Below are 26,723 nucleotides of genomic sequence, written 5' to 3'. Positions count from 1 at the left end.
AGAGAGAGAGAGAGAGAGAGATGTAATATAGTGTGGAAAACTAGTGAATGGCCCAAGGACTGGTCAACATCTGTACTCTCTTCACAAAAAAGGGTCCGGAAAGGATTGTTCTAATTATCGTACTATTGCATTACTATCTCATGCAAGCAAAGTCCTGGTCCACATAATATATCAACACCTAAAACCATTCCTGCAACCTCAAATATCCACAGAACACGCAGGTTTTGTCGCAGGTAAAGGAACACGAGAGTCAATCCTGAACATGAGGCAGATAATCGAGAAAAGTCATGAGTTGTGTGTCCCTTTTTTGCTTCCTTGACTACAAAAAGGCCTTCGATTGTGTTATGTGGGACAAGTTGTGGCAGGTGCTACAGGAATTTGGCATTCCACTGCATTTAATATCATTATTGAATGGTCTCTATAAAAACCATGCAGCAACCATAAAGGTGGATGGTGATCGATATTCTCAATGTGACAAATGGAGTAAGGCAAAGCTGCATATTATAACCTCAACTCTAAAACATCTATGCAGATTGTGTCTTCAAGAGAGCTCTCGATGGTTGGGTCTGCAGATGACACTTCCCTTATAGCTGGAAGTGAAGACCTGTTTACAAGAGTGAAGAATATTAGCTCCCAAGATGGTCTAGAAATAAACATAAGAAAGACCAAACTAATGGTAGTTGATCAGCAAGGTCAAATCCAACTTACAGGTTGTCTAAAGGACCTGGAGATAGTAAATGAATTTGTGTACATTGGGTCAGTCATCAATGACATGGGAAGCTGTGAATTAGAGATCTTTTTTTTTTTTTTTTTTTTTTTTTTTTTGCTAGTTGTTTTACGTCGCACCGACACAGATAGGTCTTACGGCGACGATGGGACAGGAAAGGGCTAGGAGTGGGAAGGAAGCGGCCGTGGCCTTAATTAAGGTACAGCCCCAGCATTTGCCTGGTGTGAAAATGGGAAACCACGAAAAACCATTTTCAGGGCTGCCGATAGTGGGGTTCGAACCTACTATCTCCCGAATACTGGATACTGGCCGCACTTAAGCGACTGCAGCTATCGAGCTCGGTGAATTAGAGATCAAAAGACATATTGTTCTAGGTAGTGCTGCAATAGTTAAACTCACTAAGATGCGCTTGGTGAAATTACTAGTGTTCTCAGTCTTTTTGTATGGTTGTGAAACCTGAACCGTGAATGCTAAAGACAAAAATCGAATTGATGCCTTTGAGATGTAGTTTTGGCGGAGAATGTTGCGTGAGCCCTGGACAGAAAGAAGAACCAATGTTTCCATTCTGAATGAACTGAGCATCCAGAACCGTCTATCTTCCCGTGTGAGTGAGTGTTACCACCAGTTCCTCAGCCACATTCTCAAAAGAGAAGGAGGAAACTTGGAAAAGACCATTTTGCAAGGCAAAGTTGCAGGCAGTAGACCACAGGGAAGAAAAGCAAGTAGATCGTTAGATCAGGTGAAGATCACTGGCCTACCTCTTCAGATCATGCTAAGGAAAGCTGAAAACCACTCTCAAGAGCGCCATCTCGTCAAGGCTGCAACGCAGAAATGAGTGAGTTATGAGATCTCGACGCTCAGCAATGAGCAAAACAACTAATGCCGATGATGATGATGATAAGATGGAGAGGGGGAAAAAAAAACACCTGTGACAAATTCTTCTGTTTGAATTTGACTACGGAGCAAAAGCAGAAGAGATGCTCAGAATATCTGCACTATGTACACAGAGAATATTATCAAGGAAAGTACGGCAGGAAGTGGCTTAATCTTTTTAAACAAGGCCACTTTGACCTGCATGACTGACCATGTTCATGAAGACCATCAGGCTTTGATGAGTATTTCTCAAATATTGATCTGCAATAATTATTCGTATCAGTCAACCAGAGAATTGGTCAATTTAATGAATTTGCACTCCATGGGTAATGTTTAGTAATTGTGTATGTGGGTAACACATATTTTAAGATTATAAGAAAAACCAATGCAAAAATCAGTGGATATCCATTTGTGCTTCTTTACTTGCTCGTTACTGGCTAGCTCATGATCAGAAACATCATTCTTGCCAGGGCTGTTATTGGTGGCAAGAGATGGTGCCTTTATGAAAATTTAATAAAGAAGGATTAGCTGAACCCTAGTGAAAAAAGCAACTCCCAATCTTAAGCCAGTGTCCATTCACAGAAGATAATGTTAACCATGACAAACAGGAGAGGAAGTGAGCTGACTGTGGTTGATTTGTATGTTCCTGTTCTTATGCAGCACTAGTATTACCACCTGGCAATAATTCGAACAGCTGATTGTAAATGAAAAGTAAGTAAGATGTGAAGTTGTCCGTTACAGTGTTTTAATAATCAATAAATGCATGGTGATGGTGTCTATGTTACATTTTTTTTTGCTAGTTGCTTTACATCACACCGACACAGATAGGTCTTATGGCGACGATGGGACAGGAAATGGCTAGGAGTGGGAAGGAATCGGCCGTGGCCTTAATTAAGGTACAGCCCCACCATTTACCTGGTGTGAAAATGGGAAACCACGGAAAACCATCTTCAGGGCTGCCGATAGTGGGGTTTGAACCTACTATCTCCCGAATACTGGATACTGGCCGCACTTAAGCGACTGCAGCTATCGAGCTCGATAGTTACAATTTATCCACTTATCAACACTCATGATTGAGTTTCCTGATCAAATATGACTGAGATTTTTTTTAAAAGAGTAAGTGATCTGCAGGTCCCAGTGAAAATAAGTTAACTTCATTTATTTAACAGAATATTGTTATTTTATTGTAATAATTTATTTGTAGCTTTCATCAACATTTAACCAACAGTCAGGAATATATTTAGGCCAATTTGTGCTAATAAACTGAAGCTACTCTGCAGTGATATTTATCACCATAACCTGAAAGTGTTGGGCCTTAATATATACCGTCTATCTGCACACTAAGTACATAACATAAATTAACCAATAGATATCAGTACTTAGTAACCACAAACTACTCAAAACCTGCAAGTACACAAAAAATATAAGGAAAAGTACACTAATTAGGTCTAAATAAAGCAAACTTGTACCTACACTGATGTAAGCTGCAACATAATAAAAATCTACTTTTAAGATACGGCTTCCAACACCCTAACAGCCCCACAGTATAGAGTAGCGTGCCTGCCTCTTACCCAGAGGTCCCAGGTTCAATTCCTGGCCAGGTCAAGCAGTTTTACTACAATTGAGGAGCTATCTGACAGTGAGTTAGCGGCCCCAGTCTAGAAAGCCACGAATAACGGCCAAGAGAATTAGTCGTGCCAAACACACGACACCTCGTAATCAACAGGTATTCGGGCTGATTAGCGGTTGCTTGGTAGGCCAAGGCCCTTCAGGGCTGCTGTACCATGAAGAGGAGGGGAGTTTCCCACATCCTGCCAGTAAACACACAAAATGTGTTAGGTACATGCATGCATAATCACTGATACATTTTTCCTTAATCCTAATTTTACCCTAATAAGCAGATAACTGTAAATTCTGAACAGCTTTCAGACTGCATTAGAGGATTAATTGGCTTGAATTTCCTTCCTCAGTTCTTTGGCTTGAAATAAAAATCGACATCTTAAGTAGTGAAATATAAGTTTTGGAATTACGTCCAGCAAATGTTCATTGCTGCAGGCTAATCCACACGTGACACTACTTATAGGACTGAGTTTTTATTGCTTAAAGGCAAATGTTGACACAGTATAGTTTTTGACCACTTAAGATAGATATTCTCATCTTTTGGTGGCACAAAGAAATGTCTCTTTTCCTGTCTCTCCTTATTATAAACACACTTTCAGCCTGGAACAAAACAATGTGCCAGCATTTTCACAACATATAACACATTCACTTAACACTACACACCTTCATTGTTTAATTCCAATGGCTTTTGTATGTGTATGTGCATGAGAGCGCGCGCGCGCGCGCGTGCTATGCCGCCTTCATTATTAGAATTCATTATAGTTAAGGCCCCATCCTCACAGATGCATGGGTTGCCTATACAACATCAACTCGAAAAACCTACACCAGGCATCTTCAGAGGCCACATGCCATTATTATTATCAGTAAGCATTATTAGGTATATTATAACTCACGCTCAACTTAAGAACATTTCATGAAAAACTTTACACAATGTAGAAGACGAGAAAAATTATTTGGCTCATATTCACTACTTTTCAAACAGCAACAACAGTGAGCAATAGCCTGACTATGATAGCAGTGTCCACAAGTGGCAAGAACACAGACACCCTAAATATTAACAAGTGACAGAGATGAAGTTGGCACACTTGAATGTTCTATTCAATGAGCATTAACATTAAATAGGAAATTAGTTGCTACCTTTCAGGATAGAAGTGTGGGCTGCAGATGAGTGAAATATCTCCACATCATAATTAGCTGATGAACTTGCATTCTGTTCTTCCTTCATAGGTATCCCAGTGACTGTGGTCGAGCCTAGGTCATAATGGTTGAGGATAAGATGAGAGAGTTTGGCTGCAAGCTGGCCTCCAGCCTTAACAGAGTGCACTTCTGATGTCAGTATAGCCGACAGCTGTAACACATCATCTCGGTCAGAAACAACATTCAGACATTAGTCTCATAACCTCCTCACTACCAATCTTTCAAAGACATTTATGCATGCATACCGTGTACAAATGTTAAAATAGCTCTTCTCTAATCTATTGCCTCATATCTCCTAGAAATCTTCCTCTCACATTAAAGAGGATGAAGAATACATTGGTTTCATCTTATTCAAGTATACTGTATTTACTCATGTAATTCTTGCATTACTTAATTTATGCATCCTGATTTCTTTTTGGTTCAAAGTGGGGAGGAAAAATATTCTGGGAAATGTGACAATTTTATTTTCTCAAGCATTTACCATGCAGTTCCATGAGTGTTGCAAAATGTAGGTGGCAAGTAGTAGCCTATATATTTTGAGATCTAGTATTTCCAAACTGCAATGCTAGCTAGACTAGTTCATTGTGTGAGTCAATGCTGGCCTGATGCAGTAAAGTCTGTGCAGTCTGTTACAAACATACAGTATATTCAATGTGAATCCTTCGTGTGTGTTCTGTGATCTTGTAACGGTTTTTTATTAAATCCAGAATGAGCAGTTCTGTAAGTAACACTGTACCATATAAACTCACGGTAATCAATTACACCAAGATTCACAGGAATGGAGCAACAGGCCGTAAGTTTTCAGCATCTGGGTGCAATGTGAAGTACAGCGTAAACAGAAAAATGTAGCTACTAAGAAGTGTTGTAAAAATCTTCACATACTGAAAACTGGTAAGTATCTGGGCAACAGAGATATCCTTCCTCCTTAACGTGGTTTCAGCTGTGCGTCACCATGTTGATCTTTGGCGTCCTTGGCCTATCCTTGGTTCTGTGATGGCAAGAGCTTTCTGTACAGTATGATCTTCATCAAGGCTGCTTGACATGCCCATACCAGCAGAGTTATCTCTACTCCAGTTTCTCACCAACAGTGGTGATTACAAAGAATCCTCTCAAGTGCTCATCATGCATCTGGTTGGTTCGCATAGCACCCACAGACCATCACAGCATTCACATCTCTGTCGTCTGCATTGGTTGATAGAACTTCTTCTGCCTACCCAGCATTCGGAACCATATATGGGTGCAGGTCTAACAACCATCTTGTAAACTTTCCCTTTCAGCTTTATGAGCATTCATCTGCTGCACAAGACAATGGATACATGTAACAATGGATCAGAAGACTTAACAAACATTATAAACTTTTCCATAGCAATCATCAGAAACCATCTGTACGGATGTCACAGCACTTGAAATTTCACTAAGAAACTATGGCTTGAAATTAATTACGAATACAAACACAGTATATCACTTATGTGTTATTCTGAGTCTCATGGCAATCACATTTTAGTGTCAGATTAAATTAATATTAAAAGAGGTGAAATAACTGCAGCACATAAGATCAGCGCCATGGATTTTTAGGTAAGCTGAAGATGGATAGTAAAGTTTATGAGGAGAAATAATCTTTCTCAGTGACAAAGAAAGTTCATGTGCCAAAGAATGCTGAAATATTTAAACCAAAAGATTATATCGACTTTCATCATTTTGTAATAAGGATGCATATAGTGAACAATTATATCCTTTCCCAAATTGGAAAAGCAGACCAGACTCATATCAGCATCGATATGCCACAAACTTGAACAATAGATACAAGGTAAAACGAGTGTTATTATACGAATGTCTGTAAATGAGAAACAGATATGCATGGTAATGCTTACAGTAACAAAACTTCCAACATATATGGTATTAAAATGAAAAACCATGCCAGAAGTTACATTTCCAATAAGGACTGATGTTCGTGTACAAGAGAAGGGGTGGATGGACACGTCGCTTGTTCACAAATGAATAAGAGTAGTTTGGGGAAATCAACCTGGATATCTCTTCAATGTCTAGCTCTTCTCTTGTTGAACAGCTTTCATGGCAACTTGGCAAACATCATAAAATCACTGGAAATTATGAAAACCTATTTTGTAGTGATTCCTGATAGAAAGATCTCAGTATTTCAAACCTACAACATTTCAGTAAATAAGTCTTTCAAGGACTATGTATGAATGAACTATCTGGATGGCAGAAAGTGTGCATGAAATAACTACAGCAGGCAAGAAAGGGAAAACATCTGTGGAATTTCTTTGCTAGTGGATACTACACAATTGGGACATGATTTCTTTGAAGAAAATTGAAAACAGGTTCAAGAAACCAGGAATCTTAAACAGGTTAGAAAGGAGTGAAGATGATTTGCTCTGGAAAGATGCAAGTGGTGACAGCAGCAGTTCTTCTTGTAGCAAAGAACATATAAAAAAGCAAAGGATTTGCTTCTTTTCACAAGTATGTTATTGTGTAAGGATGTGATTGATACAGACCTGGCAATTCTTCGAGCAAGGAATCAGTTATCAGGGTAATCGCAGAATAAAGGGAAACATCAACATGAGTGCCTAAATTTTAATTTTTAAAATACAGTAGAACCTCAATTATACATTCCCGGAAACTACGCTTTCCTGTATTATTCGTTCAAATCACATGGTTCTGCGAGCATTCTAATTAAATCACGTTGTAAAAATCCTGCATTATCCGTTCTTTGAAGAAACTATTTCCCGGATCAAACATCCAGAAGTTTCAGTCAACGTTAAAACCTCATTCATGCGTTTTTCAAGAAACTGTCTCACGAAAGGACAGCTACGGCATAGTTACGGATCTTGGTGTTAACGTCCCGTTATTGCGATAATTAGAGGAAGTACTGTACTGGAAAAGTGATCAGAGGTGAACTTGCATAAGGGACCATCTTAGCATCGCATTTGGGTGGTATTGGTTAGAGAAACCTCGGAAATCATAAAGCAGAGAGTGGCCACAACAATTGGAAGGAGACAGAGCGCATTTCGACAGCTCTCCTTGATGACAGAACGAGTTTGGTCAAATGTTCGTACTTGCAAAACATCTACATTATGTCCAGCATTATATGTTTATTTTTTACTAACTTTCTTTTTGGTATAATGGAACAGGTTTTCGGCACTTCCCTTAGGGCACTGTATAGTCACTGGGCTTTCAGGCAGGAATCGAAACTGCCCCTTAAGTAACTTAAATATAGTATTTTCATATTATCGTATACGATTATGTCATGGAGACCAGAACAGATGTTGCACCTTACATACATAAAGCCATGGGAGGTTTTGGGATTGCCTATTACTGTTTTGGTCCTAATATAAGACTGGGAATTTCACTTTTTTGTGTTTAAATGTTATGAAAACCGCAGTCGTTTTATATGTGCACGTTACATTTAAAAAGTTTGTATCATTTCGCACTCGTTCTGACTCGTACAGCGAGCATGTTTTCCAGCTGAGCTCAAGGTCACGAATAATGGAATTTCTGAAATTTTGATGATATTTTTTCTCTTCCTAATTTTATTGTAATTAGTGACGGGCAGAATTGAATACAATGCATTCACGAACTTTTCAGAATCGATACTTACATTTGAAACCATATTCTCGAGTTCAGCATGACCTTTAAAAGTCGATGTAGGCCTAATTTACATGGTACAAGACTTCCATAAACTGAATATGAACAGTACACCGGTGACCAAATTACAATGGAAGATTAAAATAAGGGATTTTGCCATCATGTTGGGCGCTTTTGTATCTAGTGTGCTTTATTTTATTAGATTGTAGAATTATAAAAAAACTACTTGTGGTCAATTGTTGTTTGGCTTAGCGTTACAAGTATTAGATGTTTAGAAGAGTTTGATCAAAGTTGCTGAACTGAAAGAAGTTTTCACAGGAAACTGACAAAGTTTCTCCGGTGAAACTGAATGTAAAGTTTCGAGATTTTTAAGTCACGTACCGGTAATTAATGTTTGAAGCCGGCCCCACGGTCTAACTTGCCTGCCTCTTACCCGGAGGGCCTGGGTTCGATTCCCGGCCAGGTCAGACATTTTTACCTGTATATGAAGGCTGGCTCCAGGCAAAGAGAATGAGGTTCACTCATTCTACGATTACATTTAATTGAAGAGCTATCGAATGTTGAGATGCTGACACCAGTTTAGAGAGCCAGAAATAACAGCCGAGAGGATTCATCACACTGACCATGCGTCACGTCAATAATAGTTGAATATTTTATTTATGGATCCACTTTTTCAATACAAAGTTGTGCAAGATGTCACATTACATTTCCTTTGGGACTAGTTTCAACCCTGACGTCGGCTCAATTGAACTTTTTAAGAGAATGCAACACTTGTAAAGTGCCAGCCTTAGTTCAACTTCTATGTGTTAGCCTTAATCAGTATTAAGAATCTTCATCTAAACAAACTTTAGTGGACTGTATTACATTCTAGTGCCTAGAGGCATACATGCTATGTATATAGTTTAAACATTTTTAATGTTATTGTCACTACATTAAGTCTTGTTAACAGAATGCATTCAAGTAACTAATTTTAATTTTAATTCCCAAGGGTTATACACATGTTAACGACATTGTGTCTGTACATTGTTTTGGATCATTCAATGTAATTGTGTTATCCGTGTTATGGCTGATGATGGCCTACAGTTAGGTCGAAATTAGTCCCAAAGGAAATGTAATGTGACATATTGCACAACTTTGTATTGAAAAGGTGGACCCATAAATAAAATATTCAACTATTATTGTAATCATAGTTCAATACAGATCAACTATCATGAAACTTATATCTTATAGTTATGTGTCACGTCGTAATCTGCAGGCCTTCGGACTGAGCAGCAGTCGCTTCTTGGTAGCCCATTGGGGCTGTAGTTTGGTTTGGTTTAGGTGTGTCTGTAAGATTATAATTATACATATTTCATTTTTGTGATGTTTAGCCAAATTTTTGATGTTTCATTCTTCGTTTTCCCGTGTTGTACGTTTTCTTTTTATTTTAATTTTTTCCGTAGTCCCTCCAAAAACGGATTTTCGAGGTTTCACTGTACATCTAACCTAAAACAAAATGTTCATGTTTAAATACCTGTTTAGTTATTCTATTGTATATATTGTGTTGTAGCATGCTTTGCCTCTTTTAACTGCTTCTCAGTGAATTTTTCTTGAAACATACAGCACTGTCTGATGCCATCTTTAGTTTCTCGATGAGGAGCAATGACAATGTATTTGTACTTAGTGAGGACCGAAATTCAGTTTGTATATTTATTATTCTTAGGATTCTTTCTGTTTGTGCATTACTGTGTGCCACTGGTAAAACAGCATATTGAGAGTGTTAAGACTTCATTTGTCCACTTTCATTCTTTAAATTTGCAACTTCACTCAAAGCAACATCAATCCTCATACAATCTAATATGTCATCAAATAAAATGTCACACTGATAAGATGCAAATTATGATTCAGGTTTATCATGTTCTGAATCTGCTATTATTTTGGAAAACCTATTGATCAAATATTCAACAGAAGAAAATGAAACACTTTGTCTCAGATTTAGCTTAGCAATCTCTGCATGTTTCAAAAATTTTATCACGAAGAGGAAATTTTGTCATAATGTAATAACAAACCTCAATGAAAAACTCTCTAACACAGGAATGAAACTCTTGCTTATTACTACCGCTTAATCCTTCTTCTTCTAAATAAGCCCTACAATTAGCACCAACCACCAAGTCCTCATCTTGTTTTTGGTGCTTTCCTTCTTTTTTAATTCCAACTCAATAATTGAAACAACTCCTACTTGTACACATGACAGTTTAATAAATCTTAACAGCAGATCTGTTAAAAGACCATTAGGTTTACTGTACTTCTCAACATATGCACAACTGGAGCATCTTGTTGCAAACATAAATTTACATTATTAAAAATGGGCGGTAAACTCTAAAGAAAGTAACAGTATAACTTTATCCTGGGATCAAGAAACAAAAGCCCTCATTGTTTAAAACTGGTTTGTGAACTTTATTTTTCTTGTTATGTTTAGCACCATATATCTCCTGATATACTTTCAAAGTGCTAAGTCTTTTGGAACTATTTTTACATTAAAAAGAAAGTTGAACCATAAAATATTCAATATTGACTGGCAAATAAGCATAAACATTTTAAACAGCTAAATGGATTTGATGGCATGACATGTCTTTTCTTAGAAGACTTTGTCACTGTCAAAAGCAACAGCTATACACTTTTCCCAAGGAATATTTAAAGTAAAAAACTCACTGTTAACGAGCAAAAAAGTACTCGGACCTGTATTATCAGCATTCTCTAATAATGATAAAAGTAAAATACACACCTGACCTTGCTCTAGATTATAAAATGAAATAACCAAAGGATAAAGCTTGACATCATTGGCATCATTTTTAGCATCAGTAGCTGAGGAAAATGGCATGCTTTACACATACCAAATTATGTCTTGTTTTGTGTTACTAACCAAACAATATACTAGTGCAGAAGTTTTCGTTCCACAACAATCATACTTGAGCAGTTTTTGAATCTGGAAACACTGCTTTGAACAAATTCCCTGCATGGTCAGCAACTGCAAGTGGAACAATATGTTCTGCAAGGAATGATGTAAAAGCCAACTATGCATTCATAACACTTTTTTCCCCACTACTGACAGAGAAATTATTTATTATCTGCCAAATTTTTCCCATGTGATTTGTTTTTCAGTGATTCATCTCTATCACCATGGGCTACAGAAAAATCACACCACCACATGCTACAGAACATGTGATAAACACTAATTTGCAAAGATATTAAACTTGGCCGTTCTCCACCTCCTGCAGCCAGCATTTCGACTGAACTCAAGGATTCTGCTATCACCCTCAGCCAATGTCATTGCCTTCAAGACTTCATACACGCCTCAAAGGTTACAGCAGTTCTAATCCGTTGCCTATCGGTTCGGTGATGTGTACGTCACATCTCCGCCTCAGCCCCTCTTCTCTCTAATATGCCTATACATTTGGTCAGTACCATCTACAATTTAGTGGTACAGATGATTTGCAATCGTCTTAATACACAGCTACATACAGCACATCACACTACCAAATACCACAGAAACATGCAATACGACAGAGAAAAATCCACAAGGGATGAGAGCAGAATTCAAGCCTGCAAAATGAAATACCTAAGAAGTATAATAGGAAAGAAGAGGAAAGACAGAGTGAGAAATGAAGTTCTTAGAAAGGAAATTGGAATAGGAGACCTAAATGAGAGAACTGATAGGAATAAACTATGATGGTTTGGACTTGTAAAGAGGATGGAGGAGAATACCAAAAACAGATGATGGGGACGAAGTTCAAGAGAAAAAAGAGTGAGAGGGAGACCTAGAACAAGTGAATCAATTCAATAAAGAGGAGTGCAAGAAGAAGAAACCTGGACTGGGACAAAATGATGGAAGAGGAATGGTGGAAGCAGACAGGAAGGTGGTAAGGTGCCATAAATGCCGCGACCCAGCAGGAGTTAGATAAGGGGAAAGGCGGATGAGGATGATAATCTAAACAAATGTCTTTTAAAAACTAAACAGGAATACTAAAATGAAGGAAGAAATTAACTGAAAATTTTGTGATAGGTCCTTGTGCACCGAAGAGCAATCTCCCAGCAAATGGCGACCCTCCACACAGAGTTTCTTGTAAGTTATCTAAACAATTAGTGTTATCAGCGTTATGTTCTGTGTAGTACCAAGTCTGGCCATAAATGCTGTTACCAACTACCTGCCAAGTTTCATAATTTTTTCCTGTGACACCATACAGTGGCATATACAAGAACCTCTTCTGTAAATAGTCCACATTAACCTCCAGTATGTCGTAACCATGAAGTGGGGTGATTATAAGAATCATAACACGGTAATAATGTTACACAAGGCAGGAGACAACCTTCAGATATCTTTAATATCCTTAACAATCTGGGCATTAAAGTGTTCATCTATCGAACGCTTCAGTGAAATGGAGTCCTACACTTGTTTGAGCCTGTCTACAGTTCACCAATACCATGAGACAAAAAATTTGCCAAAATCATGTGCGAAAACAAGAGGTAACGGCAGAGAGATGAACATTGCACGACAAACAATATCCCGGGTGCTAAGAAATTACATTGGTTTGAAGATGCTTTGTTGCAACACTGGGTACTTCCTAACAACACAACTGAAGAAGCATGGTCTGGTCAAATGCAGAGACTATTTTAACACATTCACTGCCACCTGATGTGTATATGCGTCACCTGGTTCCTGCGCTACACACCGATGATGCACATTTGCATCATTTTAAGTGATCTGGTTTAGAGAAGAAAACTTATTGAGTCCTGGGGCAATTTGTAGATTTAATTAAGGCAGCAGTGAATGGGTTAAGCGGTAAACGTAAAAAGGGTCATACAAAGATTCTCTTACTGATGACGATATTTTCACAACTGAAGATCATCATGTAGCTCCAAAACTCCAGAGAACACATCATCCAACAGTAAAGATGGTTTGGTAGGGAATTATTTACGATGATATTTTGGACATTCAATTTTGTAAGAAAGATGCCAAAATATTTGCTAAAGTGAAGCCAAACATAGTGCTATGTTCTGTTGTAAACACATTAAATCTTTGTTCATGGGACAGAAGTGGAGTTTTCAATAGGACTACGCTCCAACCCACTTGATCAAGACCACTCAAGAATGGTTGTGAACACATGTTTGTGACTTCATTTTTGTTGTTAACTGGCCATCATCTCATTACTTTGGATTACAAATTGTGGTCAGTTCTTGAGGAAACAGTCTGCAAAAAGGAAGGTCCTAATGTCCACAGCCTAAACAAAGCCTTGAAGATTGCTGTAGCACATCTTCCCCATGAACTTTATGTAGGACAAAATGGATGCATGGACACAAAGATTTAAATCCCATGTTCAAAAACAGGTGGACATTTTGAACTGTACAACTAAAATTCTTAGTATAAATACAAGCTCACTCTTAAATAAAAGTGGTATTTCTCTTCTCCAATCTGTACTCCATAAATTGTTATTACAATATGTATGGTCAGAATAAATGTACAGTGAAACATCGCTAGTGCATTCCTCATTAGCACGTTTTCCCGCTTCGCACGTCGTAAGTTCACAGTCCCGATTCCCATCATATTAAATGTACATAAAAATACCTCACCTATTGCGTCACAAATTTTCGCTATTGCCACCCTTGAGAATGTTATTTGTCATTCCTTATGAAAGGAATGTAATTTCCAACCTGGGTAATAAAGAGCCCTCACCACAGTTGCATGATAACATGAAAAGGCCTTGAATTCCTGAACTTCTTTAGCTTGCTGGTTAACAGTGAAATTGCTGAATAAGATGGTGAGCCTGTTTGCTCTTGTATTTCACATTCCACTGAGAAATTAGAAATGTATTTTGTGTTGAGTGGTACGTGAAGGGTAGCGAATATTTGTCGCCTGATAGCCTACATCTGGATTAGGAACGTAAACGTGTAAAGTTGACTAGCGTGGTGCATACTTCCCTTGTGATAGCCTAGTTATGGATTCGGAAAAAAGTTGTAAATTTCCTTACTAATGAAGACAAAATTAAAATCTATCAGAAAGTGGACTGGCAAATGCATTTTTAAGCGCACAGAGCAAGTACGAATGTCGAAACTCGCACCTTCGAGTTTCGACTCGATCATTCGACACAATAATAATTAAACTTATGTCGTAATAGTCCACCTTTTCAATACTATATTATGCAATGTTTACATTACATTTCTATTCTAGGAACTAGTTTCGGCCTTGGCTGGCCATCATCAGCCTTAATACAAAACTGTGCAAACACATCCAATAACTAAAACAAATGTACAAACACACACAAATGACATTAAATTATTATTTTTTTTTTTGCTAGGGGCTTTACGTCGCACCGACACAGATAGGTCTTATGGCGATGACATTAAAAAGTGTTAAAAACATCTGGAATGAACTATGTGCACAACATGTAAAATATGATGAAATTAAAATCAGGCTCTAAAATTCTTAGATGCATTGCATCATGTCAAAATGTTCCATTAGTGCTTGTTGTTAAAATATCATGAAAATGCTGAAAAGTTACTCTGTTGGACATTGTCAATGGTTGAATCAAGGACGGCACACAAAGATATGGTTAAATAACTGGCATATTTTAATTTGTAGCTGGTAAACATTCTGCAATACAATGCGGTGTCCATGAAGTTAACCTGAATGCATGATGCATGATGGCCAGCCAAGGCTGAAACTAGTTCCTAGATTAGAAATATAATGCAAACATTGCATAATATAGTATTCAAAAGGTGGACCATTACGACATAAGTGTAATTATTATTGTGATCACAATTCAATATGGATCAAAACCATGAAGTTTATATCTTATGATCGATCATTCAAGTTAGTTGAACCAAGTTTTGTCATTCAAAATGTCGCAGCCACACATGGTCGAGTGTAACCTCCAATTCATTGTCTAAGAGTGAGACCAGAAAATAATGTTTAATCACCCACTGGTATGAAATAAAAGGCTTCTACTACCATTGGTTTTAGAAAGAGTGTGATCTCCAATAATACTTGATATTTACATGGACCGCCATGCAAATGTTTTCATATTTGTTGTCTTTGTTTTTCCACACCTTTCAGTGCACTGTTGTTATTTTATAATCCTTAATGGAAAACGTTTTAATATTTGTTCTCTCGTGTTTTTCACACCTTTTAATATTCTCCTCTCATCTTTAGAAATGTAGACACAGTTTTCAATATACCCGTGGATACACAACGTAGGTATTGAATAGGTGGTCTATAATAAAATTATAATCATTTTGTATCAGAAGTAGACCTTCAATATGGACAAGAAACTAAATTTATAACCTGCAAATGCTGTCATGTCGGAAAAAATTGTATCTAATGTTTCTATGTCCCTGTTGGATAGTTTTTATTGTGTATTCAGTAGTACGTTTTCTCGCTTGACACGTTCTGTTTCCTTGTCCCCTGCAGCAATGTCTTAATGAGGTTTTACTGTATATAACAAGTATTTACAACACTGTTTATATTAACAAGTTAATTTAAAAATTCATCACATGTTGACCAACTGAGAAGACCAAATAATTATACTCTCTACCTGTATTTTTAACTTCAATTATCAGCTCATATACTTACATCTCTTGGAGGATGCCCAGTAACTTGACTCTCAATGTTGTTTGGATATACATTGATGACCACCAGATGGCAATGGTGCACTGTTATCAAACTATAAAGAAAGAAAAGCAGTACAAATATTCATCATCTCACAAAACTGCTGAAAGATGATTGACAATGGCATTGTCCAGAATGATCAGGAAATGGAAACAGTGAGAATCTCCCGCTGGCCTAAATAAAGATTGGGACTGGTGCAAGTCAGTAAGTCTTGAGTCAGCCATATGTGAGTTACAAGACGGTTGTGAGTCATTTGGGAGTGCACCAGCAGAGAGTAGTAAGTCTGTGTTGATTACAGGAAGTGCAGTGAGCCGAGTAGTAAACTTCTCTGTGAACGAGGCTGTGTTGTGAGAAGCCATGTTGAAAAGCAGAAGTCCGATGTGTCAGATGGCTGTATGCTTGATTACATTCATAAGCACAAACCGTGACAAGTGGAAAACTCAAATGTAAGTGAACATGTAAATAACTGCAAACAGTTTAAAAAACTTAGTTGTTAGAAAAATATGCTACCTCTCTGAGTAGTGATTTTAGTTTTAAGGACCTTGATAACCTGCCACATTATACAATATTTGGTCTTACATATTTGTTGCTTTTGTTGTTATGATCTTTATTTCATGAACAGTTTTTATTTTAAGTTCAAGAAATCGAATCAAGTCATTGGGAGCCATACCTACAGTTATAAAAGCAACAGCGCAGAATCTTAAGGCTAAAATCATCTGAAGACTGATCAGCAATGACATGGCAAGGCATAGGCATGTCCACATTTAAAGGAACTTATGGCTGCTATTAACTTTATAACAGAGAAGTTTCATCTAACCTCCTACAAATGGACAGCCCTCTTAAAACTAAATATGAGCTACGTCATTCTTCGTGGAGTTCTGGAAATGGCAGTGAAAGGAGAAAGAAGCACCAAACCATGTACTCAGGATCTATCCCTTCTGCTTATTTATCAGACACACCATAAAGTAAAATATTTACTCACCAAACTATTGACGAACAAAGGCTACGATTGCTTTTAGGAGGTTCGTGTATTGGATGAAATGGACAACAACCATTTTACTGATATTGTTGCTTTCGAGAGGAATTCTCCTACAATTTGATACAAAACAAATTCAACAGATTAAGCTGCAGATGTCAAACAGGAAAATAAGAACATCTACGAATGTTGCATTCTATTCTTGAAAGAGAAATAGAGAAGTACTATGGACACTATGGGGACTGCCATTTTATTGTCCTTGGCCTTCTGTTAGAGGCCTGAGGAACGGTATAGCAATTTGTAACTAATGTCTTCAATGCACTGGGGATTATCAAGAAACATCTAAGCTCTCTCGTAGAAGGCATTACTGCTGACTCTGTAGCCACTGTTTGGCATTATATTTACTCAGAAAAGTAATCTACATGCTACTTTATTATTAATTTAATAATTTCAAATATTTTACACTATCATGATATTGTCATTATCATGATTAAATTGGTACGCTGTCTCTTTGGGCAACTTGTGTAGAAGCAGGCAGCTTCATTTCACAAATAAAAATGATTTCTCTATATCCACAAATAGTAAAATATGTACTTCAGCACCTTGAAATACTAGCCCACCTGGTGGCTATGATTATTAAGGCTTTATAGACTGACACCAGGTTAGTCAGTTCAAGTCCAACTGGTCAAAAAAAATCTTCACCATCAGAATTTTACCCAGCAGGGTATACACTAGATTACATGCAAAAAGCCTGAGATGAATTCCAAATCTCCCCACTGTGCTCAAATGGAATGAGGGCAAGTGACACTGTTGAAGCTGATTTGTCCGTCAGTTCAGGATATTAATCATTGAGCAGATCCCTTGGTGTTATTCAACAGGAGGAGACTATGGGCTGACACCAGCTTCCACCCTCTCCCAACTTCATCATAATCATAGTCATAATCATCATCATCATCATCACAATTTTAGAGTACATACTGTGCAATCATTACACTGAACACAGAAACACATACACTCGCATAATGATCTTCATCTAAAGCAAAGATGGTGCGCACAAATAAATGAAAATCATAAACCACCCATCGTCACGACCAATGGATTCGTATACAAGTGCCTGGGCATTTGAAAAAACACATACAGTAGAAGTCCGTTATAGCAAGAATTCACAATGGCAAAAAATTTACTCGCTATAGCGGATTGTTGTTATATCAGTTTTTCTATAAAAATCGTGAAAAAACCCACACACATTAAAACAGGTATGGAATGTCAATCCGTTTGTTTAAAACTTGTGATTTCGCAGATTTCCATACGACGGCTTACTCGAAAATTATTTTTCTAATTCTGAAACAACATAAATGTGTATGTTCAATTTCATTCTGAAAATTTTGAGTAGTATCACTCCAATGGCTTCTGTGGCAAACGTTTCAATTTTCTTTTTCAAACAGTCACCTAACCTAACTTAACCTCATATGTATCATGGAAACATATTTCAAGCACCAGTAGAGTAATGATAATGTTTTCGCTATAAATTACTCGGGAATAACCTTTCCAAAATTTAACCAGACGCGAGAAAATACATTGAAACCTCATAAAGACGATTTCTCGCTTAGCATGTCGTAAATTCGAAGTCTTGATTCATATTGTGTTAAATCTGTTTAAATATACCTCACTTACCACATCACAAGTTTTCATTGTTACCGCTCAGTACGATCACATTTTTCCCAGCCCTGAAATTGTTCTTTGTTATTCCGTGTAAAAGGAATGTGGTTTCCAACACGGAGCCAGGTCGGGGAAAGTTACATGAAAACAGGAAATGGTCTTGAAATCCGGAAATTTAGAGAGTAGCTTCGGGAAGCAAGCCATCAGTCTCAGGAAAGTTAAGTTTTGTTTTCTAGTTTTCATTGATATTGCTGAATAACCCAGTAAGCCTGTTTGTGTTTGTATTTTGCATTCCATTCCGAAGTTAGAAATTTATTCTGTGTTGAGTGACACAGTGAAGGGTAGCGAATATTTGTCGCGTGATAGATTATGTAAGGATTAGGAACAAAATCGTGTAAGGTTGACTAGCATGGTGCATATGTCTCATTATAGCCCCATTATAGATAGTGAAAAAGTTGTGAAATCACTTACTAATGAAGACAAAATCGAGTAAGTGGAGAGGCATCCACATCTTTCAACTGTGGTGCGTATGTTCAAACTCGCACCTTCAAGTTTTAATTCGAGTCAATTGAAGTGTTGCGCATTCAAGATAATGGTCAAAGTAATTTCTCTCGTACATGGCTGAGTTTAACTTCCAAATTCATGGTTGAAGAGCTTGACCTGAAAACAACGTTTAACCCACTAGTCCGAAATATAAGGCTTCAGCTGACATTTGTTTTAGAAAGAGTGTGATTTGCAATAATGCGCCGATACTTTTATGGGGCCCCACTGCAAATGTTTTTATATGTGTTGTCAGGTGTTTCACACACCTTTTAATACACTATTTTTATTTAATATCCCCAGTGGAAAAGGCTTTCATATTTGTTCTCTTGTCTTTTTCACGCTTTTTAATATTGTCATTGCATCTTTAGAAATGGTAGATAGCCTATATCTTTCACTGTACCCATGTATACACGACATAAAATGCACGCATGCCGTGGGGGAGGGAACATATCAAGTGTTTACAAATTCATGTTGGATAGTTTTTATTCATATATTCAATAGTATATGTTCTCGCTTAACACGTTATCTTTCCCTGTCCCTTGCAGAAACGCCTAACGAGGTTTTATTGAACAAACCAACTTCCGAAATCAGTCATCCACTCTGCACTGTATTTTGAGGTGTATAATATTCTTGCTTACTTTCAATACATAGTTTTAAAATTAAACTATCATTTACTTGTCTTTATTTCTAACGAGTCAACTACTGTTACCGGCCACATTATTTACGCATTTATTACGGAAACATGGTCTCTTTCATTTCGAATTATGCTTATTGAACACTATTAGAATTAAGGAAGGTTCAACCTTTTCAATACAAAATGTGTTGTACAAGATGTTCACAACATATTATATATAATATAATATAATATAATATAATATAATATAATATAATATAATATAATATAATATAATATAATATAATATAATATAATATTAATATAATAATTCTAATTGTGAATTTCAGTTCAATACGGGAAAATGAAGTTTATAACTTATAATATTGAACACTAGTCAACGAGTATTACTAAAATTGGCTCCGATATCGTCTTTTAGTTCGAATGTTGATGAGAGTGTTCGCTAGTGCACATAGTAAAAAATCTATACCAAAGATGATCAATCATATTCAATATAATTACTGGAGTGCATAAATATTGATAATGGAAAAAATTACGCACACCTAATCGCTCGTGATAACGGATGCATCAGTGACAGGGTTCTTGCTGTAACCAAAGGATAATACACAGTTAAATATAGGAAATTTCAAGGGATAGAAAAAATCTGTCGTTATAATGGAGTTCTTGCTATAGCAGACTTCTACTATCATCATCATCATTATCTAAAGGCTTCACCTTGTCGCTGCAACCATTGATCTCTTCTCTCTGCGATCCTTTTCATCTCTCCATAACCTTGGCATCCCATCATCTCAACTTCCTCTTCAATGATCTTCTTCCGTGGTTTCCCTCTGCCTTTCTTTCCCATCACCTTGCCTTCGAACAAGTTCTTTATGAAGTTATTATGCCGGAGAATGTGACTGAAAACTGACACTTTTCTCCTTTTTATCGTTGTTATTAAATGTCTCTTAAAATACTTTTTCAACATATCTGCATGTATTAAAAAGCATTTCAGCTATAACTGAAATAGTTTCAATCATCCTTAGAATGTAAAAAGCAAAACATTGGACGATGTTCTGAATTTTGTTTTGTTTCAATGATAGTGCCTTCTAAAATGGGATCTGCTTATAAACAAACTCAAGAAAAGAAGAAAGCCATGTATTCAAGAAATGTATAAATGTTCTTGAACAAAATGCCCTTATCACGAAAAATCTCTATAGTATACTTAAAAACCATGAAGACTTCAGAATACAGATATAATAACCACTCACTGATCAGATCCTGCAGCAATCTTGTTTTGTTGTATGAGAACATTCTGAAAGATATCCTCCAAGCTCTTCATGCTGGCATTGTCTCTCGCTGACGTGATGCAAATTACTCGACAACGATTCAACACCTGCAAGAAAATATTATGAAAACACTACCAGAATCTGGGTTATAACTAGATAGTAGCCCTAAACCACATCAAGACTGCAAAGTAAATGTCCTGACACTGACGGGAAAGACAGAAGAACTGGTTGACTTCATGAAAGAAAAAGATATAGCCATACTTGGACTGTGTGAGACCAAGAAGAAGAGTACAGGAGAGATTCCTCTGAAAAAAGGATACAGGCTGTATTACAGCAGAGGACCTGAAGCAAAAAATGGAGTGGCCATCATACTTAGAAAAGAAATCCAAGAATATGTGGAATATACAAAATGCATCAGCAATGGGATGATGGTGATGAAACTCCAATCTGAAAAAGGCATGAAAGATCTACCTTAGTTGTATGCCCCACAAACGGGCGGCTAGAGTGACATGCGCAAGCTTAGTGCTGCTGCATTTGTGTTGTTTGTGTGGTAACAATCAGAGTTGTTGTGCTTTACAGTTCTCCGCATGGTTCTATTCGAGTTAAGGAATCAGTGTGCGCAAGTGAAAAAGTGACTTCTCCTTTTACATGGCTACTAAAGAGCATCCAGGCCTTATGGGCCTGCTGCCTTCCACTGTTGCCAAACTCGCTCACTCACCGCGGCTCGGACACTGTTTGTGAAATACAGTGATGAAAAAAATTATACATCGCTTGGTACAGCTGTTGCAAGACTAATAATAATAATAATAATAATAATAATAATAATAATAATAATAATAATAATAATAATAATAATAATAATAATATAAATGCCAGATTATCTCCAGTCGTTAATGAAATTACAGTCATGAAATTTCGTTTTGCCATAATGTTTCTAAGGATAACAGCCCACCTACCCTTGAAACATACAATTTCAATTGCAAAATGGAAAAGCCACTGAAAGAAAGCACTACCCCAGGTGGCAGCTCGGAAGAGAAATCCACCATTGCGTTATGCAATGCATTGGGACCTGGGGTTCTGGGGAGTCCCAACCTCTGCAATAAGGATGAGTCAGAGCATTCTTGGGATCCGTCCAGACTTAAGTCTAAACAGAGTTTTTTGCAGGCACTTTGAATGTAAATTCTTTGTTGAAGGTTGGTAAACAGAAGGAGTTAGAACTACTTCTAGATAGAAATGAAATTCAAATCTTAGCAATACAAGAGACAAGATTTTTGGATGAGAATGTGACAGAAACAAAAGATTATCAAATCTTTAAAGGAAAACCTGCGATTAAAATTATGAAAGGAATGCCACTCTTGGGAACAGCCTTTTATGTCCGTAAAAGATCATTTGACTTTGTAACTGAATTCAAATCCCACTCAGAACGGATATCTCTTTTAACAATGAACTGCAAAAATAAAAAATATACTTTTATTAACTGTCATGCACCAATAAATTAGGACAACAAAAAGATCCCAAATAAAGTAGAGGAATTCTGGACACTCCTGGATGATGAATTATCTAAAATTCCAAAATCAAATGTGGTGATATTACATGGCGATTTCAATGCCCAAGTAGGAAGAGAGAGAATTTATAGACCTATAGTGGGAGAATATGCCGCACACCAAAGAACAAACATCAATGGAATGAGATTAATTACCATCTGTAAAAATTTTCAGCTGAAGTTAATGTCAACTTTCTTCAAGAAATTGCCAAGGAAAGCTAAAACATCGATTTCTCCAAATCCAATACTAGGTGAATTGCAACTGGATCATGTAGCTGTATCCATAGGAAACATGAAAGAAATTATGAATGTCAAGGTAGTAAGAAGCAGAGAATTTGATTCCGATCACTACTTGTCTAAAATCAAACTAAAATTCTTACCCAACAGAAATCACAGAAGAAGGGAAAGAGTAAACAAATATAACACAAACAGACTTCAAATTACAAAAGAAACATTGGAAACATTTCAGGAAGAAATAAAAATATCTCATCATGGGAAGTGGCACGATTTATCTAAAGAAATAACCAATGCAGCCCAGAAAACATTTGGGCTAGTCAAACCTAAAAAGAAACCTTGGTGGAATCAAATATGTGAAGATGCATTACAAGAGAGAATAAAACAATGGGAAAAGTTTAAATCCTCTGGAAAGACTGAGCACTATGACCAATTCAAACAGCAAAGGAAAGACACTGCTAGAATAATAAGGGAAGTTAAAAGAACTTTTGAAAAATCACAACTTATTGGCCTGCAAGACAGTTTTGTTAAAAATAACTCTCAAAACTTCTACCAGACTTGTAAGAGTCAGTTAAAGGGGTATCAAGCACCCAGCTTATGCTTCAAAGATGAAAATGGTAGACTTGGCCTAAGCAATGCTGAGAATTGTGAAATATTTGCGAAGCACTTTGATCAACTTTTAGACTGCTCTGAACCCGACCATAAGTTGGAATTCTCTCAAACAACTGAAAATCTGGAAGAAGATATACCACCCACTGCTGAAGAAATTAAAGAAGTAATTAACAATATGAAAAATAATAAAGCTAGTGGAGAAGAATCTATAACAGCTGAACTTTTGAAATGGTCTCAGTGAAAAATCATTGAAGAGCTGCAGTCAATCTTTGAAAATATTTGGAGAACAGAGAGGATTCCAAGAAGAATGGAAAGTGGCTCTAATACACCCATTGCATAAAAAAGGGGACAAACAAAAGGTTGATAACTACAGAGGCATCTCTCTTCTGCAAATTGTATACAAGGTATTCTCAAAAATATTGCTGAATAGAGTAGAAACATCACTTGACAAGCAACTGGGTGAGTATCAAGCTGGATTTTGAAAAGGTAGATCCTGTTCAGAACAAATATTTAACTTAAAATCCATAATTCGCCATAGGATGTTGAATTCAAAAGGCATTGTTGTAACTTTTGTAGATTTTAAAAAGGCCTTCAACTCAGTTGATAGAGAAACCATAGATAAAACAATTCATGAATTTGGAGTGAAAACTACATTGGCAAACCTAATACGTGAAACCCTTACTGACACAATTTCAAAGGTGAAATTTATGGGTGAGATATCCAAACCTATTAAGATAAATACAGGCGTACAGCAAGGTGACGGTCTGTCACCGCTTCTACTCAACTGTGTTCTAGAGAAAATTGTAAGAATTTGAAACATAAAGCTTAAAGAGCATAACATTTTGCAGGTAACTTTGGGGAGAAAAAACAAAGGCAATGAAATAAATTGCCTAGCATTTGCAGATGATTTTGCTATATTGTCAGAAAACCTAACAAGTGCAACAACACAAATCAATCTCTTGGAAGAAATAGCCAACAAGACAGGTCTGAGAATCTCTGTAGAAAAAACAAAATTTATTACAAATATCAAGAATGCTCCAAAATTTTTTGGCAACAGATACTGATCCAGTAGAAAGAGTAACAAAATTCAATTATCTGGGAGAAATAATTCAAGAAAATGGTTTAGACAAATCTGCAGTAGAAGAAAGGGTACACAAGATGGAAAGAGCATATGGTATCACAAATAATTTTAAAAACAAAAAGTGTCTATCTAAAAATCTTAAAATAAGGCACTACACCCCAGTGGTGAAACCGGAATGCTTATATGCAAGTGAATGCCTGGTACTAAACTATAGATTAGATAAACTTGAGGTACTACAAAGGAGAATCATGAGAAAAATCTTAGGCGCTGTGAAAACAACAGAAGTATGGAAATTAAGATCTAAAGATGAAATATACAGGAACATAGAAAACATAACAGAAACCATAAGAAAAAGGAGATTGCAATTTTTTGGACATATTTACAGAATGGATGATTCCAGATTAACAAAAAGGATTTTCCAAGTACCTTTGGGACAAAAAGGCAACAACTAGCTGGATTCAAGAAGTAAGGAAAGATTTAGAAAGAAATAATATAAGAAAAGAAGAAACTATGGACAGAGAAATTTTTAGAAAGAGGGTAGTAAGTATGGAAGGATTCCAAGGAAGATTGAACAAGAAGCCTGGTGCGAAGTGGTCCGAGGACAGAAGGAAACAACATAGTGAAAGGATGAAAGAATATTGAAAGGAGTGGAAGAGAAAACAACACAATATGAACTGAATTGAAATTGGCATGTGGTCCTTAGCAGGCCTCATCGGAAATAATAATAATAATAATAATAATAATAATAATAATAATAATAATAATAATAATAATAATAATAATAATAATGATGATGATGATGATGATGATGATGATGATAATAATAATAATAATAATAATAATAATAATAATAATAATAATAATAATAATAATAATAATAACACGCGTGTCCAGAAACCGAAATGATTGTCTTGTTTCTTAAATATGAGAAAGTTTCATGATCATTGTTGCTTTCAGGAAGCACAGTGCTGAGTCTATTAGCCCCCAGAAACATATCACTATTAAGGCAAATACTGCATGGTTACAACACAGGAAGCTGACGGCGAGATATCTCTATCTCGGTGATGAATCCTTCAGCTCACTTCAGATAAATTTACTTGTAAGTGACAACAGATGCAAGGGCTTCATGTTCATCACAAAATACGATAAAAATATTCTTCCACAACATAAAATACAGAATGCTGAATCACCCTATTCGTATTTCTTAAAATCAGGTAGTTTGGGGTTGCTGTTCACGGAAGTGAGGATTGTGTTCAGAGTTGGCGATTCATCTCTAAAATAGAATTCATGAACAATGCGCTGTATTCCACTTGTGACAAAATCATCATATTTATTGAGTCTGGAATTACTGCGAATTAACTTTTTCTTTTCCCGCTTCTTGCTGGGACTCTGGAGTGGCCCTTCGCTGGCTTCCTTCCTTATTTTGAAGACGGAAGACCACTAAATTCCTAAAACCTTTGCGGCTTCATCTACTACCCAGCTTACACTTTGTCCTGGATGCTTTGTTTTAAAATATGAAAATGTATTAAGCACCATTTGCCGTTCCTTTCTCCTGACAACTTCACCACTTCTCCTTTTCACATGTTCAGCCATAATTTTAATGTATTACTCGCTGATTGATTATATAAATTACTAAACAGGCAAAAAAATACACGATACACACAACCAAAAGCAATGCAATGCACGAAAAATGAAACACAATATACTGTATTTATGACGAAACACTACGCGCCCCAGAAAGACGATCACTTCAATCTGCCGAATATCTCCCTTACATAAGCAATTACTGTAATTAGTGACACACGCAAAACGGGAAACATCCCGCGCTGACCTCACCAATGATGATTCGCAGTTATTACACATGTTGGCTACTGTACACACTTCCGCACTACACGCTGAAATGTGGCGCACGATGCGACAAGCATGGCCGGCTGTTCCGTGTACTGAACCGGTTATATAATATTTAAAAGGATAAACTCAAAGATATCAAAATGATTTTACGTCTTCTTCAGTATTGTATGGCACAACCAATGCTTGTTTCATAAGAAAAATTACAAGTTTTGATAGATATTCATCATAATTCTTATATACATGTAGAACTATAGTGGGTAACACCAATAGAAGTAAAAGCACATAAGACTTGCAGTCTTTTCTTAACACTGGATGCCCTATAGCAGAGAGTAACTACTACATTCTGGCGTACTCTCTGACTGGATGTGCCATTTTCCAGACTTATAGGCGCCTCCCTACTCGCTCTGAGCCAAACGAGCCTCGGCCTGGTCGCTCAGTGATTACGGGCTTGCTTTGCCTCCTACTACTGGCTAGAGATGTCCACTTAAACCCTGGTCCCACCACTTGTGAAATGAAAACAGATCTAAACATCTATTGTCAGAACGTGCAAAGCCTAAACAATAAGCTGTCTGATTGTCAGACTTCCTGCCACACTTAAGAGAAGTTGACGTGTTCGGACTTACTGAAACATGGCTCTTGTGGGCTAGTGACTTAGCACTAATT

The 26,723-nt window shown here is 36.9% G+C and overlaps 1 protein-coding gene across 1 annotated transcript in view; it reads right to left on the bottom strand.

Annotated features, from left to right (window-relative positions):
* asun (integrator complex subunit 13 asun) overlaps positions 1-26,723 on the bottom strand; it is a 122,970-nt gene that overhangs the window by 77,260 nt on the left and 18,987 nt on the right. The window contains exons 4-6 of the mRNA XM_067149287.2: positions 20,722-20,846; positions 15,627-15,717; positions 4,358-4,568 (exon numbers count right to left, since the gene is read on the bottom strand). Of these exons, the coding sequence (XP_067005388.1) occupies positions 4,358-4,568; positions 15,627-15,717; positions 20,722-20,846 (427 nt within the window). The remainder of the gene's footprint in view (positions 1-4,357; positions 4,569-15,626; positions 15,718-20,721; positions 20,847-26,723) is intronic.

The sequence above is a fragment of the Anabrus simplex genome, chromosome 6 (assembly GCF_040414725.1).
Source record: "Anabrus simplex isolate iqAnaSimp1 chromosome 6, ASM4041472v1, whole genome shotgun sequence".
NCBI lineage: Eukaryota > Metazoa > Arthropoda > Insecta > Orthoptera > Tettigoniidae > Anabrus > Anabrus simplex.
Note: the sequence above shows the minus strand (reverse complement) of the source record. Positions and strands in the feature narration are given on the sequence as shown.